Genomic DNA, 22,868 nt, shown 5'->3' with positions numbered 1-22,868 from the left:
ACGTCCTGGGACTTTAAAAACAGAAAGTCAAGGATGATGCTGAGGGACACTGGGAAGTCCTGGAATGACAGCCAGTCAGACCTCTGTAGCAGCGACCAGGAGGAGGAAGAGGAGATGGTTTTTGGGGAAAATGAAGACGATTTGGAGGAGATGATGGATTTAAGCGATCTGCCTACCTCGCTGTTTGCCTGCAGTGTCCACGAAGCAGTGTTTGAAGTCCAGGAGCAGAAGGTAGGCATGCACCTGCCTCTCCCTGCCTTTCTAGTCATTGATTGTATGTGGGTTTGGGACATGATTGCCCTGGCCCATGACAAGTTAAGTGGTGTCACCCTGTAGGCATTTTAATTGTGCTTTTAAAGAGTCTCAGTCTGCAGCAGGAAATAGTGGAAAATCGGTCCTTCCCAAATGGTCTGTAAAGTACTTTTATTGAACCCTGAATCGAGTCTTAATAAATCCATTTGTTCGTTTATTCATTCATTTTTGGAGTCTGTGGTTCAAGAAAAACTGGAGAGGTTTAGTCTGGCTTCCTGTTAGCTGGCAGTGGGTTCATGAAAGAAGGTATTCAGCTGTCTCTGGAGCTGAGTGCACATGGCCTCTCAGCCCTGGCATTTCTCGTGTTACTTTTCCACAGTCTGGCTGAAGAAAAAGCATTTGTTCTTTAAAGGTTACTTTCTTTTAGTTCACTATTTACCTGGAAAGGGGGCAGGGGTTCCGTGTGTGTGTGTGTGTGTGTGTGTGTGTGTGTGTGTGTTGGGGCTATGCGTTTTCCATCAGGACCTCACAAAGGTCTGTAGGTCTGAGTCCTACCAGAGTAATGTTTCTGCCACTGCACATGCTTTTCCTGTTCTGAGACTTTTTCTCAAAATAATGGTACTGGCCCTTTAGTTTTCTGTGTACACTTTCATAAGTATTTGCCTTCCAGTGACTATGTTGGAGTAGAACTTGATGCAGTGTGACTCGGTCCATGCAGTGGTTCCCCAGTATCTGTAGGGAGTTGGTTCCAGGACCTCCTCAGGTACCAAAATCTGGATGCGCAAGTCCCTTACGTACAGTGCTGTAGTATTTGCATGTAACCCATGCGCTTCTCCCCATATTTGGTAAATCATCTCCGGGTTATTTATGATACCGAATACAATGTAAATGCTGTGTCAGTGGTTGCTGGTTAGGGAACACAGCTAGAAGAACGTCTGTACGTGTTCAGTACACGTAGGTTTTCCCCCGATATTTTCTACTGGCAGTTAGTTGAATCCATGGGTGCAGAACCCGTGCAAGTGGAAGTGGTGCGTGCACCTGAGTGTGCGCAGTGTGTAAAGGCACGGATCACGGGTGGCCTCGGGGCAGAGCATGAGGAACACAGCTCCTGCGTCACCGGGTTCACCATCCTGAGGTAATTATGGTACGAGATGGACTCTTAGTCCCTTTAGAAACATTGGGAGGTGTACTGAGAGGTCTCAAGAGAGGACCACAGCCAGCCGCAATAAAGATCTCACAGAGGGGCGGCGTCGCAGCTCACTAGGCTAATCCTCCGCCTTGCGGCGCCGGCACCCCGGGTTCTAGTCCTGGTCAGGGCGCCAGATTCTGTCCCGGTTGCCCCTCTTCCAGTCCAGCTCTCTGCTGTGGCCGGGGAGTGCAGTGGAGGATGGCCCAAGTGCTAGGGCCCTGCACCTGCATGGGAGACCAGGAGAAGCACCTGGCTCCTGGCTTCAGATCAGCGCAGTGTGCCGGCCGCGGCGGCCATTGGAGGGTGAACCAATGGAAAAGGAAGACCTTTTTCTCTGTCTGTCTCTCACTGTCCACTCTGCCTGTCAAAAAAAAAAAAAAAAAAATCTCACGGGGATATGGCATTGGAGAAGAGCTGTGAGCTTTGGGTAACATTTTATCAGGGAAGGGAAAGGAATTTCAGCCAGAGGCAACAGAATGAGCCAAAGAGCTGAACTGGGGGCTTGTGGGGTTTCAGGGAGTAGAGAGCAGGTCTGAATGGCAGAGGTTAGACTGGGGACTGACTGTGTGGTCCTCCGTCCACTGTCAGGCAGGACTGACTGTGTGGTCTTCCCGCAAAGCACCGCCCCCGTCCACTGTCAGGCAGGACTGACTGTGTGGTCCTCTGTCCACTGTCAGGCAGGGGAGCTTTCTTCTCTCTAAGGGTCCCTGACCTGGGGCCTGGGGCAAGGGAAGAGGGACCCCAGGCCCAGATTTTATTCTTCCAGGGTTGTTTTCATTCACAAATGCTATTTCCCTTCTCAAGTTCAGTCATAATTTAGAAAAAGTCTAAGAAAAGTGGGAAGATGATTCAAGATGTCTAAGAGCTCTTAATTTTCATATTATCAGTTAGCCTTATTTGTTGTTACTGGTGCCTTATTTTTCTTTAATTTCTCCCAGCATCACCCGTTTTTCGGTCATCCACCAATGTGCAAGACATGGATAAAGAAGGTTTGCTGTCTTTGTAATCTCATTGTTGGAACAGGCTTTCACAAGTGCCATTGTTATTTAAAGTAAATCTTCACCTTAGATTGCTGGGTTTGGGCTCTACATTTTCTTTAAAAATAGCATGCCACAGAAGGGTAAACTGAGAGAAAGGCTGGTCTTTCCTTTCTGTTTCCTCCGCAAGGAGCTGGCCCCGGCCCGGAGGACTGCAGAGTCCACAGGGCCTTTGCTTTCACGGATTTGGGTCTGTCCCAGTGCCGTTGCGTTTGCTTGCTTGTCCTTTCTAACCCGTTTCCCCTTCTTCAGGATAAATTAGACTTGCTGCTGATTTGAACATGCAGAGTTTGCATGAGATTTTATAAGGTGAGAAACGGGGCTGTTCTTTCTGCTCTAGGTCTGTGACTAGATCGAGGAGACTCGGTGAATATTGGTGCCGAATGGTATTCTGACTAGGACTGGCTTTCTGAAGACTTCAGCGTGCATTTCACAGTGCACTCCTTGGCCAATATACACAGCTGTTTCTCTGTACAACTCTTCCTGCTGCTCACCTTGGGACCTTCGATTAAAACTGCTCTTTCCAATGGTGATGGTTGGAGTGTGTTAAGACATCCCCCCTCGCTCTCCAGCCCTCTTTGGATCAGTGACGCTCAGTATCTGATCGAGTTCCTGGTGCAGGCAGAGTAACACCTGTTGAAAGTCAGTGACCGATGCGGAGTGAAGGTTGTTCAGGATCAGTGGTGTGTGCTGTGATCAGGACACAGTGTGAGCAGAGCGAGGCTGGGCAGTGCAGGGAGAAGGCGTCTGAAGTTAGGATCCCAGGTGTGCTGGCCCAGATGTTTTTGTGATCTGTGTAGTCATGCACTGTTCATGTCTTTGTACTGAAAGTTGGTTCTACCCTCTGCATTGAAAGAACAGAAAATACCACGTAAGCAGAGCAAATGGCCTTTGGAAATTAAGTGAATGAATTGGTTTCCAGACTAAATCAGTTTGTGGGGGTGCTGATCCAGCCCCCAACCCAGAAGTAAGCTCCAGTGAGGAAAGTGATTTGTTTTCCACGTGGAAATTGGAAAGGGGTTAAGAGAGAAATGTGGCCATATTCTAGCAGAGCCAAGGACATCATGGGGTTTCAGTGAATGTTTGTTTCATTGAATTTGTAGTGCTAATCTAGTCAAGAGTTACTAAGATTAAGTTAGCTTCAAGACTAGATGAACTCCTGGAGAATCATGTAAGCTTAGAGCTAAAGGAAATCCTAGTCTGGTCTCTGCACAGTAAGGTTAGAGTCGAAGAGTAACACAGCTTGCTTTACAACTCACTTTTCACTTCTACTCTGAAAACTACAGAACATTGCTAAGAAATTGAAGAAGGGGTGGGCATTTGGCCTAGAAATTAAGATGCAGTTAGGGTACCTGTGCTGCACATCGCAGTGTCTTGGCTGGCTTCCTGGCTCTGGCTGCCGATCCAGCTTCCTGCTAATGCAGACATTGGGAGGCAGCGTCGTGGGAGACAGCGGTGATGGCTCAGGTAGCAGCTGTCCTCCCACCCATGTCAGGGGCCTGGATTGAGTTCTTGACTTTGACTTCCTCTCCTCCACAACGCCAGGCCAATTTGTGCATTTGGAAACTGAACCAACAGACAGGAGCTCTCTGTACAGGTATCTGTGTCTGTCTCTCTAATTAACTAATTAAAACAAAAAGAAATAAGACATAAATGAATGGAAAGACATCCCTGTCCATGAACTGGAAACTTACCATTAAGATGTCAGTGCTGGGGCCGGCGCTGTGGCATAGCAAGTAAGGCCGCCACCTGCAGTGCCAGTGTCCCATATGGCCGCCTGTTCAAGTCCTGGCTGCTCCATTCCGGTCCCGCTCTCTGCTATAGCCTGGGAAAGCAGTGGAAGGTGGCCCAAGTTCTTGGGCCCCTGCACCCACGTGGGAGACCCAGAAGAAGCTCCTGGCTCATGGCTTCAGATCAGCTCAGCTCCAGCTGTTGCAGCCATTTGGAGAGTGATCCAGCGGATGGAAGACCTGTCTCTCTCTCTCTCTCTCTCTCTCTCTCTCTCTCTCTCTCTCTTTTTCTGCCTCTGCCTCTCTGTAACTCTGCCTTTCAAATAAATAAATAAATAAATATTTAAGAAAAAAAAAGGTGTCAGTACCACCCAAAGTGATCCACAGGTTCAGCCCAGTTCCTGTCAAAATCCCAGTGAGATGTTTTTCAGAAATCAAAAACCCATGCTGAAATTCATATGGAGGTGCCGGTGCTGTGGTGTAGCAGGTAAAGCTGCCACCTGTAGTCCCGGCATCCCATATGGGCACTGCTTCAAGTCCTGGCTGCTCCACTTCTGATCAAGATCTCTGTTAATGGCCTGGGAAAGCAGTAAAAGATAGCCCAAGTGTTTGGGCTCCTGCACCCATGTGGGAGACCCAGAAGAAGCTCCTGGCATCAGATTGGCCTAGCTCCAGCCATTGCGGCTATTTGGAGAGTGAACCAGCGGATGGAAGACCTCTCTATCTTTCTCCTGCTCTTTGTCTGCAATTCTGCCTCAAATAAATAAATAAATCTTTTTTAAAAAAATGAATAAAAATGGGAGCAGATGTTTGGCCTGATTGTTGATATGCCAGTTAGAATGCTCACATCCCACATCTGCATACTTGGGTTCAGTCCTGGCTCTGGCTTCTGTCTCCAGCTTCTTGCTAATGCAGAGCTGGGAGGCTTCCAGCTACCTGGATGACCGAGATTGAGTTCCCAGCTCCTGACTTCGGCCTGGCTGAGCCCCAGCCATTGCAGGCATTTGGGGAGTGAACCAGTGGGTAGGAGATCTCTGTGTGTCTCCGCCTCTAAAATAAATACAATTTTAAAAATTATGGGACCGGCACCATGGCACTGTAGGATAATCCTCTGCCTTCGGTGCTGGCACCCCATGAGCACCAGTTCTGATCCCGGCTGCTCCTCTTCCGATCCAGCTCTCTGCTGTGGCCTGATAAGGCAGTGGAAGATGGCCCAAGTGCTTGGGCCCCTGCACCTGTGTGGGAGACATGGAGGAGGCTCTTGGCTCCTAGCTTCAGATCAGCTCAGCTCCGGCCGTTGCAGCCATTTGGGGAGTGAACCAGTGGATGGAAGACCTTTCTCTCTGTCTTTCCCTCTCACTGTAACTTTGCCTCTCAAATAAATAAATAAATAAAACTTTTAAAATAAATCATTAAAATTTAAAATGTGGTATATCAAGGGACATTTTCAACAGTGTCCAACAGTAAAAAAGCAACATACAGAATGAGAAAAATATTGCAAACCAGTTATCTTATAAGGGATTAGTATCCAGAACGGGGGCTGGCATTGTGGTGCAGTAGGTTAAGCCACCACTTGCGATGTGGGCATCCCATCTTGGAGTGCCAGTTCAAATCCTGGCTGCACCACTTCTGATCTAGCTCCCTGCTAATGTGCTAAGGCAATGGAGGGTGGCCCCAGTTCTTGGAACCCTGTCACCCACCTGGGTGAATGGGAAACCAGGGTAGAGTTTGAGACATGCATCCTGTGTGGCCCCCTCTTTTAGCTTCTGGACTAAATGTTTCGGAAGAGAAAAGATGCCTTACTCTTTAAAGAAAAAACACTTACTACACTGAAGTTCCCTCCCATGATTGTTCCTGACAGACTCTCAGGTTTACTGGCCTCTGCGAGTATGGGTCCTGGCTTTCAAGATCACCCCCATTCCTGCTATCCATGAAGAAAACCAGCCTCTGTGCTGGGCACCGCGTGCGCCTCAGCATGTGCAGTGGCACCTGGCTGGGTGGGTGGAGGAATATTCAGGAAGAGATGGAGAGCGGGACAGAGGTGGCCAAGGCCTTGTCAGCTGCTAAGCTCATAGGCCCAGTATGAAACTGTTTCTCCATCTCTTGCATGGCTGACAATGGAAAGCCCTGTTGTGGCTCCAACGTGATCCTTGTTGACTTTGATAACTTCCTGTTGGGCTCTTCCCTTGTCAGTGGCTTTCTGTTCTGGGCTAGCACCATGGATAGCGTGTGCAGCAAAGCATTTTCCAGACCGTCATCAAACAGTTGATCTTAACAAATAGGAAACAAAGCATGAAGATAAACGAGTAAGCAAGATTCAGGACCATTAAAGTGAACACAGTGTAGTTTTTCACCACGGGGAATTTGACAGTGCTGTAGCTACGAAAAACTCCATTGCTGTCCCCCTCCGTTTGGATCGGAGTTCATATCAGAGTAACAGAGCCCTCTGTGGCAAGCAGGAGGCAGTGTGCGCTGCTTCAGAGTGGTAAGGGTCATAGGTCCAGTTCTGAAGAGTTCTGGAAAGAAGGCCACTGGTGGTGTTGATCAGCGGTATACTGTATCTTCCACTGCACCTGAGTCTCCTGCAGGGCCTGTCTCCTTGGGGGACTGCTCCAGCAGGTCAGGAGGGATAAGTCGATTCTCATTTTCCATTGGCACCCTCCATGGAATTCGCCTTTCATATCCTGTTATCCCTGTGCATCCGCCTCCTTCCTGGTTATGCGCAGCATACAGGAGAACAGCTCATTTTCGTGAGTGCACATTGACAAGTGTTCTGTTGCAAAAGCCCTACCCTGTTTCTTTTGCTGCTGTATCACCAGTGTGTGAGAGCTTGCCTGAGCCTTGAAAATCCACTTTTTATCCCCACAACAACCCTTTTATTATCCTCACTCACTAGGTAAGGAAAACGTAGTGCAGCAGAGGTAAGCAGCTTTCCCGAGGTCACACAGCTGTGTCAGAGCCAGGACTCAAACCCAGGCAGCCACACTCAGGAGTTCTGTGATTTGGGAAGACAGACAGGTGGTGGAAGCTGGAAGCTTTCCTGACGCTCCCTGCCCAGGCTGTGGCTTCCTCCTGAGCGCTGTCCTTTGTGCTGTCGTATTGGAGGACATGAACAGTCTGTTACTGGGTGCAGCTTGGAGGCTGTAGGCCAGGCCAGGCCAATGAGCAGAGCTTCTGGGTCTCAGGAACCTCCTCGTGATCCTCTTCTGCTTGTTCATCAAAACCAGCACTCTGCTGCAGACCAGGCCATCAGAACCTCCGCAGGCTGGGGCACACCGGGCGCTTCTGGCGAGAAGGGCAAACCTGCTGGAAGCTCCTGGCTTGGACAGAGCCAGAGGCTAAGTGTGAAATTCAGGCTGAACCTGGCTCTGCAGATCTTTCCTATTTCATGGACGAGGAGGGCGTGAACATTCAAGTGGACGCCCTCGAGAGGGAGAGTCGTGGGTTTGTTCATGCAGCCTGCATGAATGTGCTTGGAAACTGAGCCCGGAGTGCTTGGAACCGCAGCCGGGGCAAGTGAAACGGTTGTCCTCGTCCCTGGGCAGTTCACGTGGTCTGCAGGGGAGGAATGGGGAATGCACCTCTGGTCCTTCTCACCTGCGATGTCTTAGGTCAGAACTCTGAGTTCAAGGACCTCATCAGATTTGCAACCCTGTTTTGAGGCTGCGGTTTAATACTTGCCATCCTGTAATCTTTCTGTTTGAGGTGTCCATCAACTGGTACTCCAGGGAGTAGGGGAAGACCACCAAGCAGGGCAACAGTTCTGTGCTCTGATCACCAGTCTGCTCTCCCCGGTTTGATTTCATTTGCTGCTTCCTCCAGGGGGCCTCAGCATCTGCTCCTCTGGCTTTGCTCTGAATTTTCAGTAAACAACCAAACAACCTCAGGCTTTAAAAAAAATGCTGTTGAAAGCTGGAATGTCATTGGGGGCTCTCACATTTGTGGCTTTGAAGATGATCTACTGCCCAGCCATAAAATATAATGAAATCCTGTCTCTCTCAACAAAATGGATGCAACTGGAAACCATTACACTTAGTGAAATAAGCCAGTCCCAAACAAATACCATGTGTTTTCCCTGATCTGTGTTAACTAATGGGCTGCAAAAAAAAGTATATGAGCAAAATTGGTATTTTGAGAATTGATAATTTTTTACAGACCTTGTCGCTACTGTTGAGGAACAGTGTTTTTTTCTTCTGTTTGTTGAATTCTTAGTGGAGGGTTAATCTTAAAATTATAAAATAAACTGAAAGTATGTCATTGTGAAAATTAAAGAATAAGAAAGGAGGGAGGATGGGTGAGAGGGAAGGTAGGGTGGGAATTATCACTGTGCTCCTAAATCTATATATAAAATACATGAATCATTCATCTAATATAAATTTTAAAAATTGTAAATAAATTAGTAACTTTTAAAGAGAATATTTCTCTAATAGATGTTTCCCATAAAAGCTGAATAAAAACTTTATTGATGGGTTACAAAGTTTTAGGATCACTGAGTGTGGGACCGTCATGTCTGAAAATTGAGCGTGAGTGTGTGTCCTGTGCGTAAGGCCGAGTGCTGCCTAAGCGGCTTACCTGCTAACCACAGCTGGGTGGTAGCTGTGGTAGACCTCTTCCCCTGCTTAGCTGGAAGACTTTGTTTGCCAGGTGTCTGAGGCTCGCAGTGGCCACCAAAGTGCTACAAAGTGGCTCCTACGTTGTACGCATGTGCTCAGTGCAAGCACAATCAGATCTTTTCCAACTAAGCTGTGAGGGAAAGTTCCATAACCAGAATTGCTACTAACAACCAAGGATGATATTCAGAGGAGACACAGGAATAGTCACGGCTGAAGCCAGCTTTCTGTGCTCACAGACAGGCTGGTGGCTGTCACACTCGAACCCAGGCTCGGGGAGGCTCAGCTGCCACTCTGCTTTGCAGCTGGCACTCATAGCCACCTCATCCCATCCATCCCTTAGTTTTTCTTACACATTTTTCTGTAACTGGGTAAAACTCACCTACAGTGAAATGTACAGCTCTTCCCATGGGTAGTATCCACGGGAAACCTGACTGGAGCGCTCCTAACACGGCACAGTCCTGCCAGCCCGTAGTTTGTTGCCACCAAAAGTGATTTATTGTGTTGGTCACTTTTCTTCTACATGGTGTATAAAATATTATATATTTGAAAAAGTCACAGTCCTTTGAGAATTTATGTTCCAGTAGAGCAGAGTATGTATTTATAAATATATCAACCATTAAAAAACAAAGATTGGGGCCGGTGCTATGGCATAGTGGGTTAAGCCACCGCCTGTAGTGCCGGCATTTCATATGGGCGCCGGTTCGAGTACCGGCTGCTCCACTTCCAATCCAGCTCTCTGCTATGACCTGGGAAAGCAGTGGAAGATGGCCCGAGTCCTTGGGCCCCTGCACCCACGTAGGAGACCCAGAAGTTGATCCTGACTCCTGGCTTCAGATGGGTGCAGCTCCAGCTATTGTGGCCAATTGGGGAGTGAACCAGCGAATGGAAGAACTCTCTCTCTGTATGTGTGTGTGTGTGTCTGTGTAACACTTGCAAATAAATAAATAAATCTTTTTTAAAAAAAAAGATTGATACTTAACAAACAGTATCTCATATTTTCTCAAATTTTAATGTTACATGCTTCTTACCTGGCAGGAAAGATGTTAAAGGCAACATAAGTAATAAATAAGGTTATAGAAAATTGGGAATTTAATATGTTCTGCTCCCTCTAGCACTTTCCAGTTGAGAGCCCAGACATTTGCGAGTGCTTAGATTATCATTGTAGGTGATTCTTCTGTGCAGTGCGCAGCAGCACGTGCTTGCTCTGGGTCAGCAGAGGCCTGCCCTGGCTCAGCAGTGATACTGAGGAGAGCCGGGGCGGTATTGGCGCCAGCGTGGGCCGCTCCAGCAAAATGAACCAGACAGGGCGGCTTAGAAGCAACAGAAATAAAGTGCTCACAGCTCTGAGGCCGAGAAGTCCAAAATCAAGGCGCAGCAGACTCGGGGTCTGGAAAGGGCCTGCTGCCTGGAGGTGGTGCCTTCAGTGTGTGCTCACTCGGCCAAGGGCAGGGGCAGACATGCTCCCTCGGGCCTCATTTGTGAGGAGGGACACCGATCATTCCCAGGGGGTCCCTCCAGTGCCCCAGGGCTCACCAGTGCCAACCCGCTGGGGATGGGAATTCAGCACGGGAATTCTGGAGGGACACAAGCATCCAGACCGCAGCAGGCACTTTGCTGTCCCCAGGCAAAATGGCAGCCTTGCCCGTGGCATTGGTGAGCCAATACAGAAGTGGAATTTTCTGTCAGATTTACAGAAAGACACAGATACCTTCCTTGTTGAACAGATGGAAGCATTGCGTCTCCACAGTGGGACTGCTGCTCCTCCCCCTCCTCCTCAGTGCACAGGCGTGAGGGGCTTCTGGTGTCCTCCGCAGAGGGGTGCCGCAGCCGTCTGTGTGGCTCCCCTGCAGTGAGGGGGTAAGCCTCGCCTTCTCTGGGCTAGGGTGGGGGACAGAGGAAAGGCCCACTCAGCGCCGCCCTCACCTGTTGCTCCTTGAAGCCTGCCCTCCGCAAGGCCGTCCCACTCCCACTCCCCTCTTACTGACCTTCGTGCACCGCCCTTGAGCTCCCAGGAAGGGTGTTGCTTGCATGGAGTTGGGGGAGTTTGAGTCACTTCACCTGTTGATAGCTCCAGGTGATGTCAGCATGGGACAGCGGCTTCTGCTCTCCATTTGGAAGGAAACCTATTTGTATAACAGGGAGCACCTTAGGAATGGCTCTGGGGTGCATTTTCTGTGTTGTGCCTGTAGAGGTAGTGCCCTGGAGGAATACTGGGTGAGCAGTGAAACAGCGGCTGGCGATGGTCTTGATTTTGTAGGATCGCCAGTATCTTACCCGAAGTGCATGTGCACTCACTGATAACAGGATATTGTTCACTTTATGTCATTAGGGAATTCAGAAACATAAAAATGGGTTGTTTCTTAAACAATTCTAAGGAGAAAAATAGCATTTGGGTTTCAGATGACCTATGAACAGGAGCATATCCTTATTGCTAACTACAAGCCATTTTTAATCTAGTTGCATGGATTATGTCCTTACCTCCGGTCTGCAGTCTTCTAAATCCCTTCTGTGCTAATGCCAAGTTATCGGGGCAGCCTCGGGGATCTGCATTTTGATTCCTGTGGACTTTGGGAAAGACAGAGCTACCAGCCTGGGGTGCTTTCTTTGAAAAGGAAGCAATACAAGTTAAGCATTGTCACCTGAAAATCTGAAATCCAAAATCCAGAGCTTTCTGAGCCCCAACAAGACACTGAAACCGTGGATGCGGATTTATGGATTAGGGATGCTCAAACGGTATCCGAAAAGCTCTGAAATCTGAAATACTTCTGATCCCAAGCATTTTGGATGAGGGACACTCAGCCTGTAACAGTTTTGCCTCCACATGTTTCTCCAGCACCTCACTTCCGGAAGTCACATAAACCGTATTTATGCTCCATCAAGAGGAAAACAGATGTGAAGGAAAGAGAAAGGGCTAACTTAGAGAAAGCTCACCAGTCAGCTCTTGCAGGGCTTCATTTGTGTAATTTTTAACTGGGTCATGGGCGCTGGGATTTAGAGGAACGAAACCTGCCAGGTGCTATCAGCCAACAGCATGTTACATTGAGTTTCAGTGTTTCTGGAATGGGAAAAAGCTGTCCTGAGGGAAACAGGAAGCAGGATATGATTGTCAGTGGCTGTGTGGTCTGCAGATGGCTTGTGTCATACAGTGCGTTGTTGCTATGAAAAGTTCACTGCTGTGGGGGATTAGGGGTAAATACATGGTCCTGTTGTCCTGACTAGGAAAACAGCTTAAGGCACAGAATTACAGAATTTTAATATTTCGTAAGCCACACTTACTTAGTTCTTCCTTAATTTCCATTTCCATTGTACTTGGTATTGATATTTCTTAACTATCTCACATGAGAATTCTAATATTTGCTTAGTATTCAAAATATCTTTACAGTTATCTGCTACCAATAATTAAGTGGAATGCATTTTCACAAAATCTCAATTGTGATGATTTTTTAAAGTGACAGATCTTTGAAATAGAGGCTGAGGAAGCTATGGGAGGCACCTAGAAGTAGTAATAATCATTCGTGTTTAGTCCCCTTACGGGTTTGCATTTCTTTTTTAAGAACTGAAATGCTGTTTTGAAATCCTTTCTACATCTACAGTACAATGTTTTCCTCCATTTTTTAAAAAATGATTTATTTACTTATTTGAAAGGCAGAATTACAGAGAGGCTGAGGGAGAGAGAGATCTTCCGTCTGCTCGTTCACTCCCCAGATGGCTGCAACACTGGGCTGATCTGAATCCAGGAGCCAGGAGCTTCTTCCAGGTCTTCCTCCAGGTCTTCCTCGTAGGTCCAGGGGCCTAAGTTCTTGGACCATCTTCCACTGCTTTCCCAAGCCATAGCAGGGAGCTGGATTGGAAGTGGAGCAGACGAACTAGAACCAGTGCCCATATGGGATGCTAGCACCGCAGGCGGTGGTTTTACTGCTATGCCACAGCGCCGGCCCCCATGTTTTACATTAATGGATAGAAATAGCATAGTGAGGGACCAACGTTGTAGCATAGCAGGTTAAGTGCACCAGCATCCCATATGGGCATTGGTTTGAGTCCTGGCTGCTCCACTTCCAATCCAGCTCCCTGCTAATGTGCCTGGGAAAACAGTGCTTGGGTCCTTGCACCCATGAGGCTCCTGGCTCCTGGCTTTAGCCTGGCCCAGCCCTGGCTGTTGCCAGAATGTAAGGGAGTGAACCAGTGAATGAAAGACTTCTGTCTCTCTTTCTCTTCTTCTCTCTCTAATTCTGCCTTTCAAATAAATAAAATCTTAAAAAAAAAAAGGTGAATAAGAATTGGGTTGATTTTAAAGATTTTATTTATTTGAGTTACACAGAAGTTGAGACAGAGAGAGAAGTCTTCCATCCACCAGTTCACTCCCCAAATGGCCGCAATGGCTGGAGCTGAGCCTATCCAGAGCTAAGAGCTTCTTCTGGGTCTCCCACGTGGGTGCAGGGCCCCAAGAACTTGGACCGTCCTCTGCTGCTTTCCCAGGCGCATTAGCAGAGAGCTGGATCGGAAATGGAGCAGCTGGGATGTGAACTGGTGCCAATATGAGATGCTGGCGCTGCAGGCTGGGGCTTTAACCTGCTGTACCACAGTGCCAGCCCCAAAGGTTTTTTTGTTTTGTCTTAAGATTCCTCTTATTTTATTTGAAAGGCAAAGGGACAGGGAGAGACAGAAATTATCCTGTGTCAACTGGTTCACTTCCCAGGTGACTGCAATGGCTGGGGCCAGGCCAAGTCACAGGCAGGAGCCCAGAATTCCCATCTGGGTGTCCCCTGTGGATGGCAGGGGTTTGAGTGAGTACTTGAGCCATCTTCTGCCTTCCCAGGCACAAGCAGGAAGCTGGGATTGGAAGTGAAGCACTGGGACTGGAACCAGTGCTCTGATATGGGATGTCAGCACAGCTTAATCACTGCACCACCACATCAGCCCCTGACCTTAAAATTGACCTCCCCTTGCAGCTGGCTGTAGCAAACTGGGAATCCAGACTTAGCATTAGGTCTGGTGTGCTGTTGGTTTCTAAAAAGGTTTTAAATGAATGAACAAAAATAACTTTAGGATAAATGACATTTTCTTAAAAATGAAGGATACATATTTGAGCATTTTATTTTATATTTTATTGCACAGTGGCAGGTGAATGTTCAAGCTGAGAGAAGTTAACAAATGAGGGAGTTTGGATTTGCACTTCAGTTTCAATAAATGATGGGAGAATCTTTGCATAGACTAAGCAGGCAGAGCATAGAAATATTTCTGAAGGTACTGAGAAGTTTCTTAGGTGTGCTTTGTTACTGCGTCTATCACACTTATGTAAAAGTCATAAAGAAGATTTAACATTGCTATACTTACAGTAATTGAAATTAGGGTTTTTTTATCCTCCCAATTCATAAATGAGTGAAGAATAGTATTTTTCTCAGTCCCATAGAGTGGTTCAAATGTTGCTCTCCCTCTTCCCATCTCTAAATACTTACTTAGGGTGTATGTGTCCAATTCACTTTTACAAAAACTATATGATTTTTGTGGAATTACATAATCCCAGTATGAACATTGAGGAAAAGATTGTATTCTTGTGCCTTAGCAAAAGGCCCTATACAGAATTAAGCATTTTTAAAGAAGATGCTAGGAGATGGTGCTGTGGCATAGCAGGTAAAGCCGCCGCGTGCAGTGCCAGCATCCCATATGGGCGCTGGTTTGGGTCCTGGCTACTCCACTTCTGCTCCAGCTCTCTGCTATGGCCTGGGAAAGCAGTAGAGGATGGCCCAAGTTCTTGGGCCCCTGCACCCATGTGGGAGACCTGGAGGAGGCTCTTGGCTCCTGGCTTCAGATCAGCTCAGCTCTGGCCATTGCGGCCATCTGAGGAGTGAACCAACAGATGGAAGACCTCTCTCTCTGTTCTGCCTCTCTCTGTAACTGTCTTTCAAATAATAAAATAAATTTTAAAAGAAGAAACAGCAGTAGGTGTGTAGCCTAGTGATTAAAATGCCCACATCTCACATGAGCGTGCCTGGGTTCAGTTCCTGGCTCCAGCTTCCTTCCAGTGCAGACTCTGTAGGTAGTGGCGATAGCTCAAGTAATTGGGTTCTTGCTGCCCATGTGGAGACCTGAACTGAGTTCCTGGCTCCCCACTTTGACCCCGACCCAGCCTCTGTCATGGGCATTTGTGGAGTGAACCAGAAGATAGGAGCTCTCCCTCCTAACTGTGGGAAGTGCAGGCAAAGACAGGAAGCAGCCCTAGCAAGGACTTGCTTTTAGAGAGTAAGACACTTGGGAAGCTACTTGCAATTACGTACTGAAGTTCAAGATGTGACATCTCTAAGGGCCAAAGAGTTTCCCTTGTAGGTTTGTTCCCCAAAGGAGTCCTTGCATGTGGCTGGCCTGAGATCTGTATGGGAATGTCCATAGTAGCACTGCGATTGTCGTGGTAAAATGGGAGAAGGGGCAGTGCACATGTTTAAGGCACCAGAAGAGACTCATTGTGGTATGGCCCTGCAACAGAATATTGCATAGCAGTGAAAACAAATGACCTACAGTGGCAAGAAAGACTAGGGACCAAAATCTAAGCCAAACAAGCAAGTCATAGGGGCCGGCATTGCGGCACAGATTAGGCTGCTGCTTACAGCACCGGCATCCTGTATCAAAGTGCTCATTCAAGTCCTGGCTACTCTGCTGCTGACCCAGCTACTTGCCAGTGTGCCTGGGATGGCAGTGCGAGATATCCCAAGTATTCTGGCCCTTGCCACGCACATGGGAAACCCAGGCTCTTTGCTTCTGCCTGGCTCTTGTGGCCATTTGGGGAGTGAACCAGCAAATGGGAAATTTCCCTCTGTCACTTTGCCTTTCAAATAAATAAATCTTTCTTGAAAAATAGCAGACTATAAAATATATACAATATGGTTGCATATTTAGAGATACAAGTAAGTGTTGTAAAACTATAAAGAAATAAACAGTGCAAAACTTCAGAAATGGTTAATTTGAAGGAGCAAAGGAATGTGGTGGAGGGGAGAGAATTCTGGTCCCCTGGGGGCTTCACAGCCACAGTCCCATTCCTGTTCTGTCAGTGGGCATGTTTTATCTCTGTTTTTAATGACTTACACTTACTTTATGACCCTTGGCTGTGTGATACTTCATACAGTTGATTATATTTAAGTGTAACTTGCAGAAGTAAGCCTGTGAACAAGAGGACACCTGTTCTTGCATACCTGTAAGAAAAGTCTGTTGCTTTTTGATGCAGTACCCTGGTCCTTGGGTTTGATGATGTGAATTTCCTTTTGTTAAAGGTTTTCCTTTTCGTTTTTCCCCCGTTCTGTCTGCCCTGCTGCTCCTCCATCTGCAGGAGAGATTCGAGGCACTTTTCACCATCTACGATGACCAAGTCACATTTCAGCTGTTCAAAAGCTTTAGAAGAGTCAGGATAAACTTCAGCAAGCCCGAAGCGGCGGCAAGAGCACGAATAGAACTCCACGAGACCGACTTCGGCGGGAGGAAGCTGAAGCTGTACTTTGCACAGGTGCTGCCCGGGACGCCTGCCCTGCACTGGTTTCTCCCCATCCCCACTTCCAGGTCTCTCCTGTTGCTGCCTCTGAGACTCCTGAAAGAGTTCCAGTCAGCGGGGATGTGAACGCGCGTCCCCCGCCTTTACAGGTGTATGTATAGTGTTGGTTATTGGTTAGGCATGTTTGCCCTCCGGACTTTGTTTTGCTGAGACTAAGGGTGAAAGGGTGGCAGCTCTGTGTTGCTGAGGCTCTGGGAGGGTTGAGCCCAACCCCCTCGAGCGTCCTGCGCATGTAAAGTGGCTCTCAAGAGCGAGCGTCCTCGGGAGACTCGGGGACATAGTCTCAAGTCAGTTTCCGTGCTCTTCAGTTCCCACGAAGAACCCCCAGGGGAAAGTGCTGGGCCGAGGATGGCCAGGGGGAGCCCAGGGCTGCAGGAAAAGGCAGAGAGTCCACGGGTCAGCAAGAGGGGCCTCTGCCTGTGCTTCTGATGCTGCAGTGCTGTGGCCTTCGAGAAGCCAGTTTCTTCTTAGAGGAACTGGTGAAGTAAAGGCATCAGAGCTGCACTTAGAAACTAAGTGCCGTCTTTTATTGGCAAAAAAAGTTTTTTCTTGGTTTTAGCTTTCAAATTAGAGAGGCGTTTGTTGCCTTACATTCTAAACGTGTTCGACGTTCCTTGTTGGAGTCTCTTGTGGTTAGACCGCAGAGTAAGATGACGTGGCCCTGTCTCTCCTCCCACTGGGGCTTGCAGTTACCACCTCTCATTCACCTCTGCATCCGTCTGTTTCTTTATTCAGCTCCTGGTCATTGAGCGCTTGGTACGAGTTCAGTGTGAGCACACAAACCCAGTCTTCCCTTCTTGCAGTTCATAGCTATTTTAAGAGATCTGTAAAATTCCTCCAGTAGGATGGAAGACTTACATGGGAATGAAGAAGGGCAGTGCGGCTTGCAGGCTGGTTTTGAGACTCTCTTCCGGCAGGTGCAGGTGTCCGGTGAAGCGCGGCACAAGTCGTACTTGCTGCCGCCCCAGCCTGCCAAGCAGTTTCTCATCTCCCCGCCAGCGTCGCCCCCAGTGGGCTGGAAGCAGAGTGAGGATGCAGTGCCTGTTATAAATTACGATCTACTCTGCGCTGTTTCCAAGCTGGGGCCAGGTAACACACTTCTGTTTCCTGTTTTAGTCCCAAGAAACTCGTATTGAAGACTGAGCCTGTTCTAGCCAGCCAGGGCCTCATGACCCAAGGATGAGGTCACACAAGCCTGGCTTTGCCTCCGCGCTGGGGCGTGTGCCAGCTGCGTGGCCCTCGGCGAGCTGCTCGGCCTCCGTTTCCCGAGCTCACCTTCATCTCTGCAGCAGGGATCGTCATGGTCTCTCCTGTTTACTGGGGTTGTAAGGATGAGTGCTGAGTGCCTGGACTCGGTGCACGCCACTGCAGTCCTCACTGCTCCGAGTTCTCCCGGGCCCTAACCGGCAGGCCGTGCGCCTTCGTTGCCTTCTTCCCCCGCCCCATCGAGTCCCAGACAGACCACAGCTACTTTGAGTCCTGCAGGGAACTGCTGGTGGTTTCCCGTCATCCTCTCCTGGTTTTTGTCTTTACTTTTATTTTCCATGGCTGCTTCCCCTCTGCCCCTCTGATCCCTGTAAATACTGTAGGAAGCTGATGCCACGCTGGTGCCTCCTACAGGGGCCCAACAGCATTGAGAGGGGAAGTGTCAGAGCTGCATCTCAGATGCACAGGGTCCTCTGCTGAGATCCCCCTGATGCCTGGATCCTTCCAGGTGTCTCCCAAAGGAAAGCTGACCAGAATGAAGTTAAGCAGATTCAGCTGTGTGCTTCAAGGACCTGTGACTGCCATTCACGTTTTAATTCCCTGGACCTCGGTACTGAAAATGGAAAATTTTACAAGAACCTTAAAGCACTGAGTCACAAATAACAAAGGATAAAGTACTTTGTCATAGCATTTAAAAATTTTAAAAGACATAATCAGCAGTTAAAAATGAGCAGAATAAGAGGTTTCCAAGAGAAAACGGGTCTTGTTGCTGGAAGGGAGGCTTTGGTCACAACACTCATTTTGTTTCCCCCACAGGAGAGAAGTATGAACTGCACGCGGGAACCGAGTCGACACCCAGTGTGGTGGTTCACGTCTGTGAAAGTGAAACTGAGGAGGAAGAGGAGACAAAAAACCCCAAGCAGAAAATCACCCAGACCAGGCGCCCTGAGCCTCCAACCACGGCACTGAACGAGCCCCTGACCTTCGATTGCGCGCTGTGAGGTCCGTGGTGTGGGAGGCAGCTGCCCTCCCGGGCCGCACTCATGGGGACCCGGCCTTCCGCTGATGGCCTAGGTAGGGCAGTGGAGAACCAGACGCAGCCACGGTGGTGTAGGGCAGCAGCTGGTTCACCTGCTCACGGTGGTGAGGGTGTTCTCAGTGGCGCTATGCAGAAAAGCATTGCCGTCCGCCCGGAAGTGGTGAGTGATGGCAGGTTAGGAGAATGCCCCTCCCCACTCGCCCTCATCCCTAGAGCTGGGATACGAAAGACGGGCACGGCGTCATCCAGTGCAGTACCGTCTTTATGAACTTCAAAACTCTTGAAATTTTAATAACCTAGTGTGGGTATTTTTGTATACCAGCTCCTAGCTAATATATTGAGCAAAAAGTAATTGTTTGGTATTCATGAGATTTTCTTCATGGAAAAAAACCTGAAATGCAAAATTATCTGTAGAAATCCTTTTTCTCAAGAAATTTCTCCAGTAGCTTTGGGAAGAAATGCCAAATCCACTCAGATGGTGAGAACCAAGTGGCCCTCGAGCCCATGGTGTACAGGCCACTGTTCCTTATGAGTTGTTCCACCTGAGCTTGGCTGCCCCAAAAGAGCCGCCACTTGGCACGTGGGCCGGCCCCCAGCAGACGAGGCCGCTGTGGTTTCAGACGGCTGCCGCACCCGCCACGCGTGTCTGTGTCTGGCCTGTAGCACACCGCGCTGTCTTCACTCAGCAGCTTCCTGCCCTGTGGCTTTCCCCAGTGTCGTGTTAACCACGGGTCTGTGTGTTTGTTTCTGTTCTGTACGTACATTTCTGTGTGTTATCTGTAGATTTTCAGTGAGAAAAGGTAGTAAGATTATCTGAAGACCATGTATAAATTACCCACTGAAACATCTTCCAGCTTGCTTTGGAAGGAAAGTCACGGGTACTGTTCTTCTGTGGATCGGGAAAGGGAAGAGAGCACTTACTCACACTTCCCTTAGTGATGGCATTTGTCACTCGGGCTTCTTTACCATGGGCATTTCTCCTAAAATACAGCTGGCTCTCACTTATGTGGCAGAATTGACCCTTATAATGTTGACGCAGCATCCTTTTAACTTTTGTGGTCTCTTCAGGCTTTGGAGAGCCTTCTGTCGAAATGGCTGGTCTGTGGGGCAGGTGTCCACGGTGACCCAGTGTTGCTGCCATCACAGAGAAAATGCAGAAGTTCCAGCCTGGTATCTTTATATATTTTGATAACATGTTGCTGTGGTTTAGTTCTTCTCAGAGTAGAATTTATTGCTGAAGGCATTACATTATATACACATAATACAGTTTTCAGTATTTTCCTTGCCCTCTGATACTCTGAGGTAAGAACTCTTTATTGGTATAGGTCCACCACTGCTAAACTTCAATGTAAATTCAGCTAGAATTTGTAATTCCATACAAAATTAATATATTGAAATCGGACCATTTGTCAGTTTAACTGGTGGCCACTTAATAAATTTATTTTGCAGTCCTGAGCTCAGCATTTTGCTCATTTTTGATTGCAGGGTGGTCCCTGTCTTCCAGGAGATATATGCATTTTCACCACTTGGGACATTTAAAATTTCTTCTTAGGTGATATTATTCATTACTATTTTCTAAGTGTTCAAAACCCATGCTTCATTTGGGTTGGCTTTCACTCTGCCTGCTGATTAAAGAATATTCTGTCCCTTGGAAGATATCTGTCTCTGCGCCTCTCACACTGCCTTTCAAATAAATAAGTGAGTAGAATAAATCTTTTTTAAAAGTTTTACATGTTAGGGATAGAATACTCTTTTTTTTAAACTGAAGCAGTTCAAAGTACCTAATGTTTTTCTGTTCTTTTTTGAGAGTATTGAATGAATCAAAAGTTTAAAACAAAATTTAATATATATTAAAGAGAGTGTGTCATATAAACTCTTCTGAGTGGGGAACATTAATGTTTCCTTTCTTGCTAGTATATTTCTAGAAGGTGAATTCTAAAAGAAAAACAATTAAATGCCAGTCAACTCCTTCAGTGTTGTGAAATCAGCCAGGATCAACACTCATTGTGGTCTCTGTACTTCTGTGGCTGTTTCTTACCCAATGTATGCAACCATTGTGCAGGAGATGAGCCTCATGGGTTTTTTTTTTAAGTTACTTTAATTTTTTTTTAAGATTTATTTATTTACTTGAAAGAATTACAGAGAGGCAAAGGCACAGAGAGAGAGAGAGAGAGAGAGTCTTCTGTCTGCTGGTTCACTCCCCAGATGGCCACAACAGCCAGAGTTGAGCCAGTCTGAAGCCAGGAGCTTCTTCTGGGTCTCCCATGTGGGCACATGGGTGTAGGGGCCCAGGACTGCTTTCCCAGGCCATAGCAGAGAGCTAGATCAGAAGTGGAGCAGCTGGGACTGCAGGCGACTTTACCTGCTATGCCACAGCACGGCCCCAAGTTGTTTTAATGTTTATCTCCATTTTTTTCTTTGAAATTTAGTTCCTAGATTTAACTGACAAATACAAGAGTACTTAAAAAATTTAATGGAAAATGGAATTAAAAGATATTTGATGCAAAAAAATTTGAAATCTATATATAGATGTCTTCAGAGTTCGTGGAAAATGCATATTATGAAAAACTATGAATTTCAGAAAAGTTTTGCACCAAAATAAAATACTGTTTTAATTCCATGAACTCTTTGAAGTACGCTTTTAGCTCCATTTTCTTTAGAAATGATAACCTCTTCATGGGAGTTAAATTATGTAGAAAACTGTGAGGAAAGATAATGGTGATGGAAGACAATGACTTTGTGAGAGAAAAGGTCAGGAATGAAGGGTTGAGGAACTGGACGCTTAACAGGGATTGGCCGCAGAATCTGTGATGTGCTCCCTGGTGACACTGGTGGCAAACCCGCCTGAAAAGGGTGCTGGTGAGCATGTCCTGGGCTCAAGGTGCTGGGAGGCAGAAACGGGCAAGAACAGTTCCCTCGCCGTGGGAGCTTGAGGACCCACAGAGCTGATTTCACACACAAAACCCCGGCAGCGGTTCAGAGCCAAGTCAAAATGCAAGTTGAAGTTCAGTGTGCAGGTTTGAACAGAACGCTGCAGGTGTTTATAAACTGTTGGAATTGAAGAGACACCAGAGGGTTTCCGCCTTTTAAAACGGTCATCACTCTTAGGTGGGATTTGATTCTCCTGGAATCTGAGGCGGCTGAGATGCCTGCAGAGGTCACAGCGCATGATGTTGCACTCGTCCAGGAGTTACAGGGCGGGCTGAGGGGGCGGCAGTGGGACCTGCCGAGGCTGCCCAGCGGCAAGAGTTGGCTGTCTCGACCCCTGCACAGGAGCTGCTGTTTTTTTTCTCGTGTTGGCCTCTGAAGGAGGTGATGAATTCTAATCCCTGGCATCAGGGAAACAAAGATGAGCCTGGGGATTGTTTTCTCCTGAGGATGACCAAGACACCAGTGAGAACATCCTGTCTGGTGACGGTGTTGACTTAGTGATTTTCTTAATGAAGCTGATATTCCCTGTTTTCTGTTATCACTGAACTGTTGGGGCCACAATCTGCTTACATAATGTTATCTTGGTAGCCAGCAATTGGTTGCCATTTTAATATAGACTTTTCTAGATTTCCATACTAGTGAAATTAAAATGTAATCGCACTTAAGAGGTGACTCTGATGAAGCAGAATGAGATCTGTGGGACTCAGAAATAAAGACTTGTGGAGAAAGGACACCGTCGTGCAGTATAAAAGTGAGCTCTGTTCAGGATTAAAGACTGATGCGTACTGGCCGGCGCCGTGGCTCAAAAGGCTAATCCTCCGCCTTGCGGCGCCGGCACACCAGGTTCTAGTCCCGGTCGGGGCGCTGGATTCTGTCCCGGTTGCCCCTCTTCCAGGCCAGCTCTCTGCTGTGGCCAGGGAGTGCGGTGGAGGATGGCCCAAGTACTTGGGCCCTGCACCCCATGGGAGACCAGGAGAAGCACCTGGCTCCTGCCTTCGGATCAGTGCAGTGCACCTGCCACAGCGCACCAGCCGGGGCGGCCATTGGAGGGTGAACCAACGGCAAAAGGAAGATCTTTCTCTCTGTCTCTCTCTCACTCGCTCGCTCTCTCTCACTCTCACTCTCACTGTCCACTCTGCCTGTCAAAAAAAAAAAAAGACTGATGCGTTGTATTTAAAATCTCAAACATAATTAAGCAATGGTACCAAATTTTGTAACATGCCAGGCTCAGTGTCCACTGGGTTTCGCTTACCCATAGTTGTGGACCTCACATCTACCATGCAAGGTGACCTCGGTCCGCCTTTCTTCCTCGCCTGCCCTCCGTTCCTGCACAG

At 47.8% G+C, this 22,868-nt stretch overlaps 1 protein-coding gene across 3 annotated transcripts in view; it reads left to right on the top strand.

Moving 5' to 3' along the window:
* Positions 1 to 22,751, top strand: part of RCAN3 (RCAN family member 3) — a 30,796-nt gene extending 8,045 nt beyond the window's left edge. The window contains exons 2-5 of one of the 3 annotated variants that reach the window (XM_051856681.2): positions 1 to 231; positions 16,140 to 16,313; positions 17,282 to 17,447; positions 18,381 to 22,751. In XM_051856681.2, the coding sequence (XP_051712641.1) occupies positions 34 to 231; positions 16,140 to 16,313; positions 17,282 to 17,447; positions 18,381 to 18,565 (723 nt within the window). In that variant the 5' untranslated portion in view covers positions 1 to 33 and the 3' untranslated portion in view covers positions 18,566 to 22,751. Of the gene's footprint in view, positions 232 to 16,139; positions 16,314 to 17,275; positions 17,448 to 18,380 lie in introns of all 3 variants that reach the window. The other 2 variants (XM_051856680.2, XM_051856682.2) reach the window with 2 other exon arrangements.
* The last annotated feature ends 117 nt before the right edge of the window (positions 22,752 to 22,868 follow it).

Source organism: Oryctolagus cuniculus, chromosome 7, assembly GCF_964237555.1.
Source record: "Oryctolagus cuniculus chromosome 7, mOryCun1.1, whole genome shotgun sequence".
NCBI lineage: Eukaryota > Metazoa > Chordata > Mammalia > Lagomorpha > Leporidae > Oryctolagus > Oryctolagus cuniculus.
This window is presented reverse-complemented; position numbering and strand designations above follow the sequence as displayed.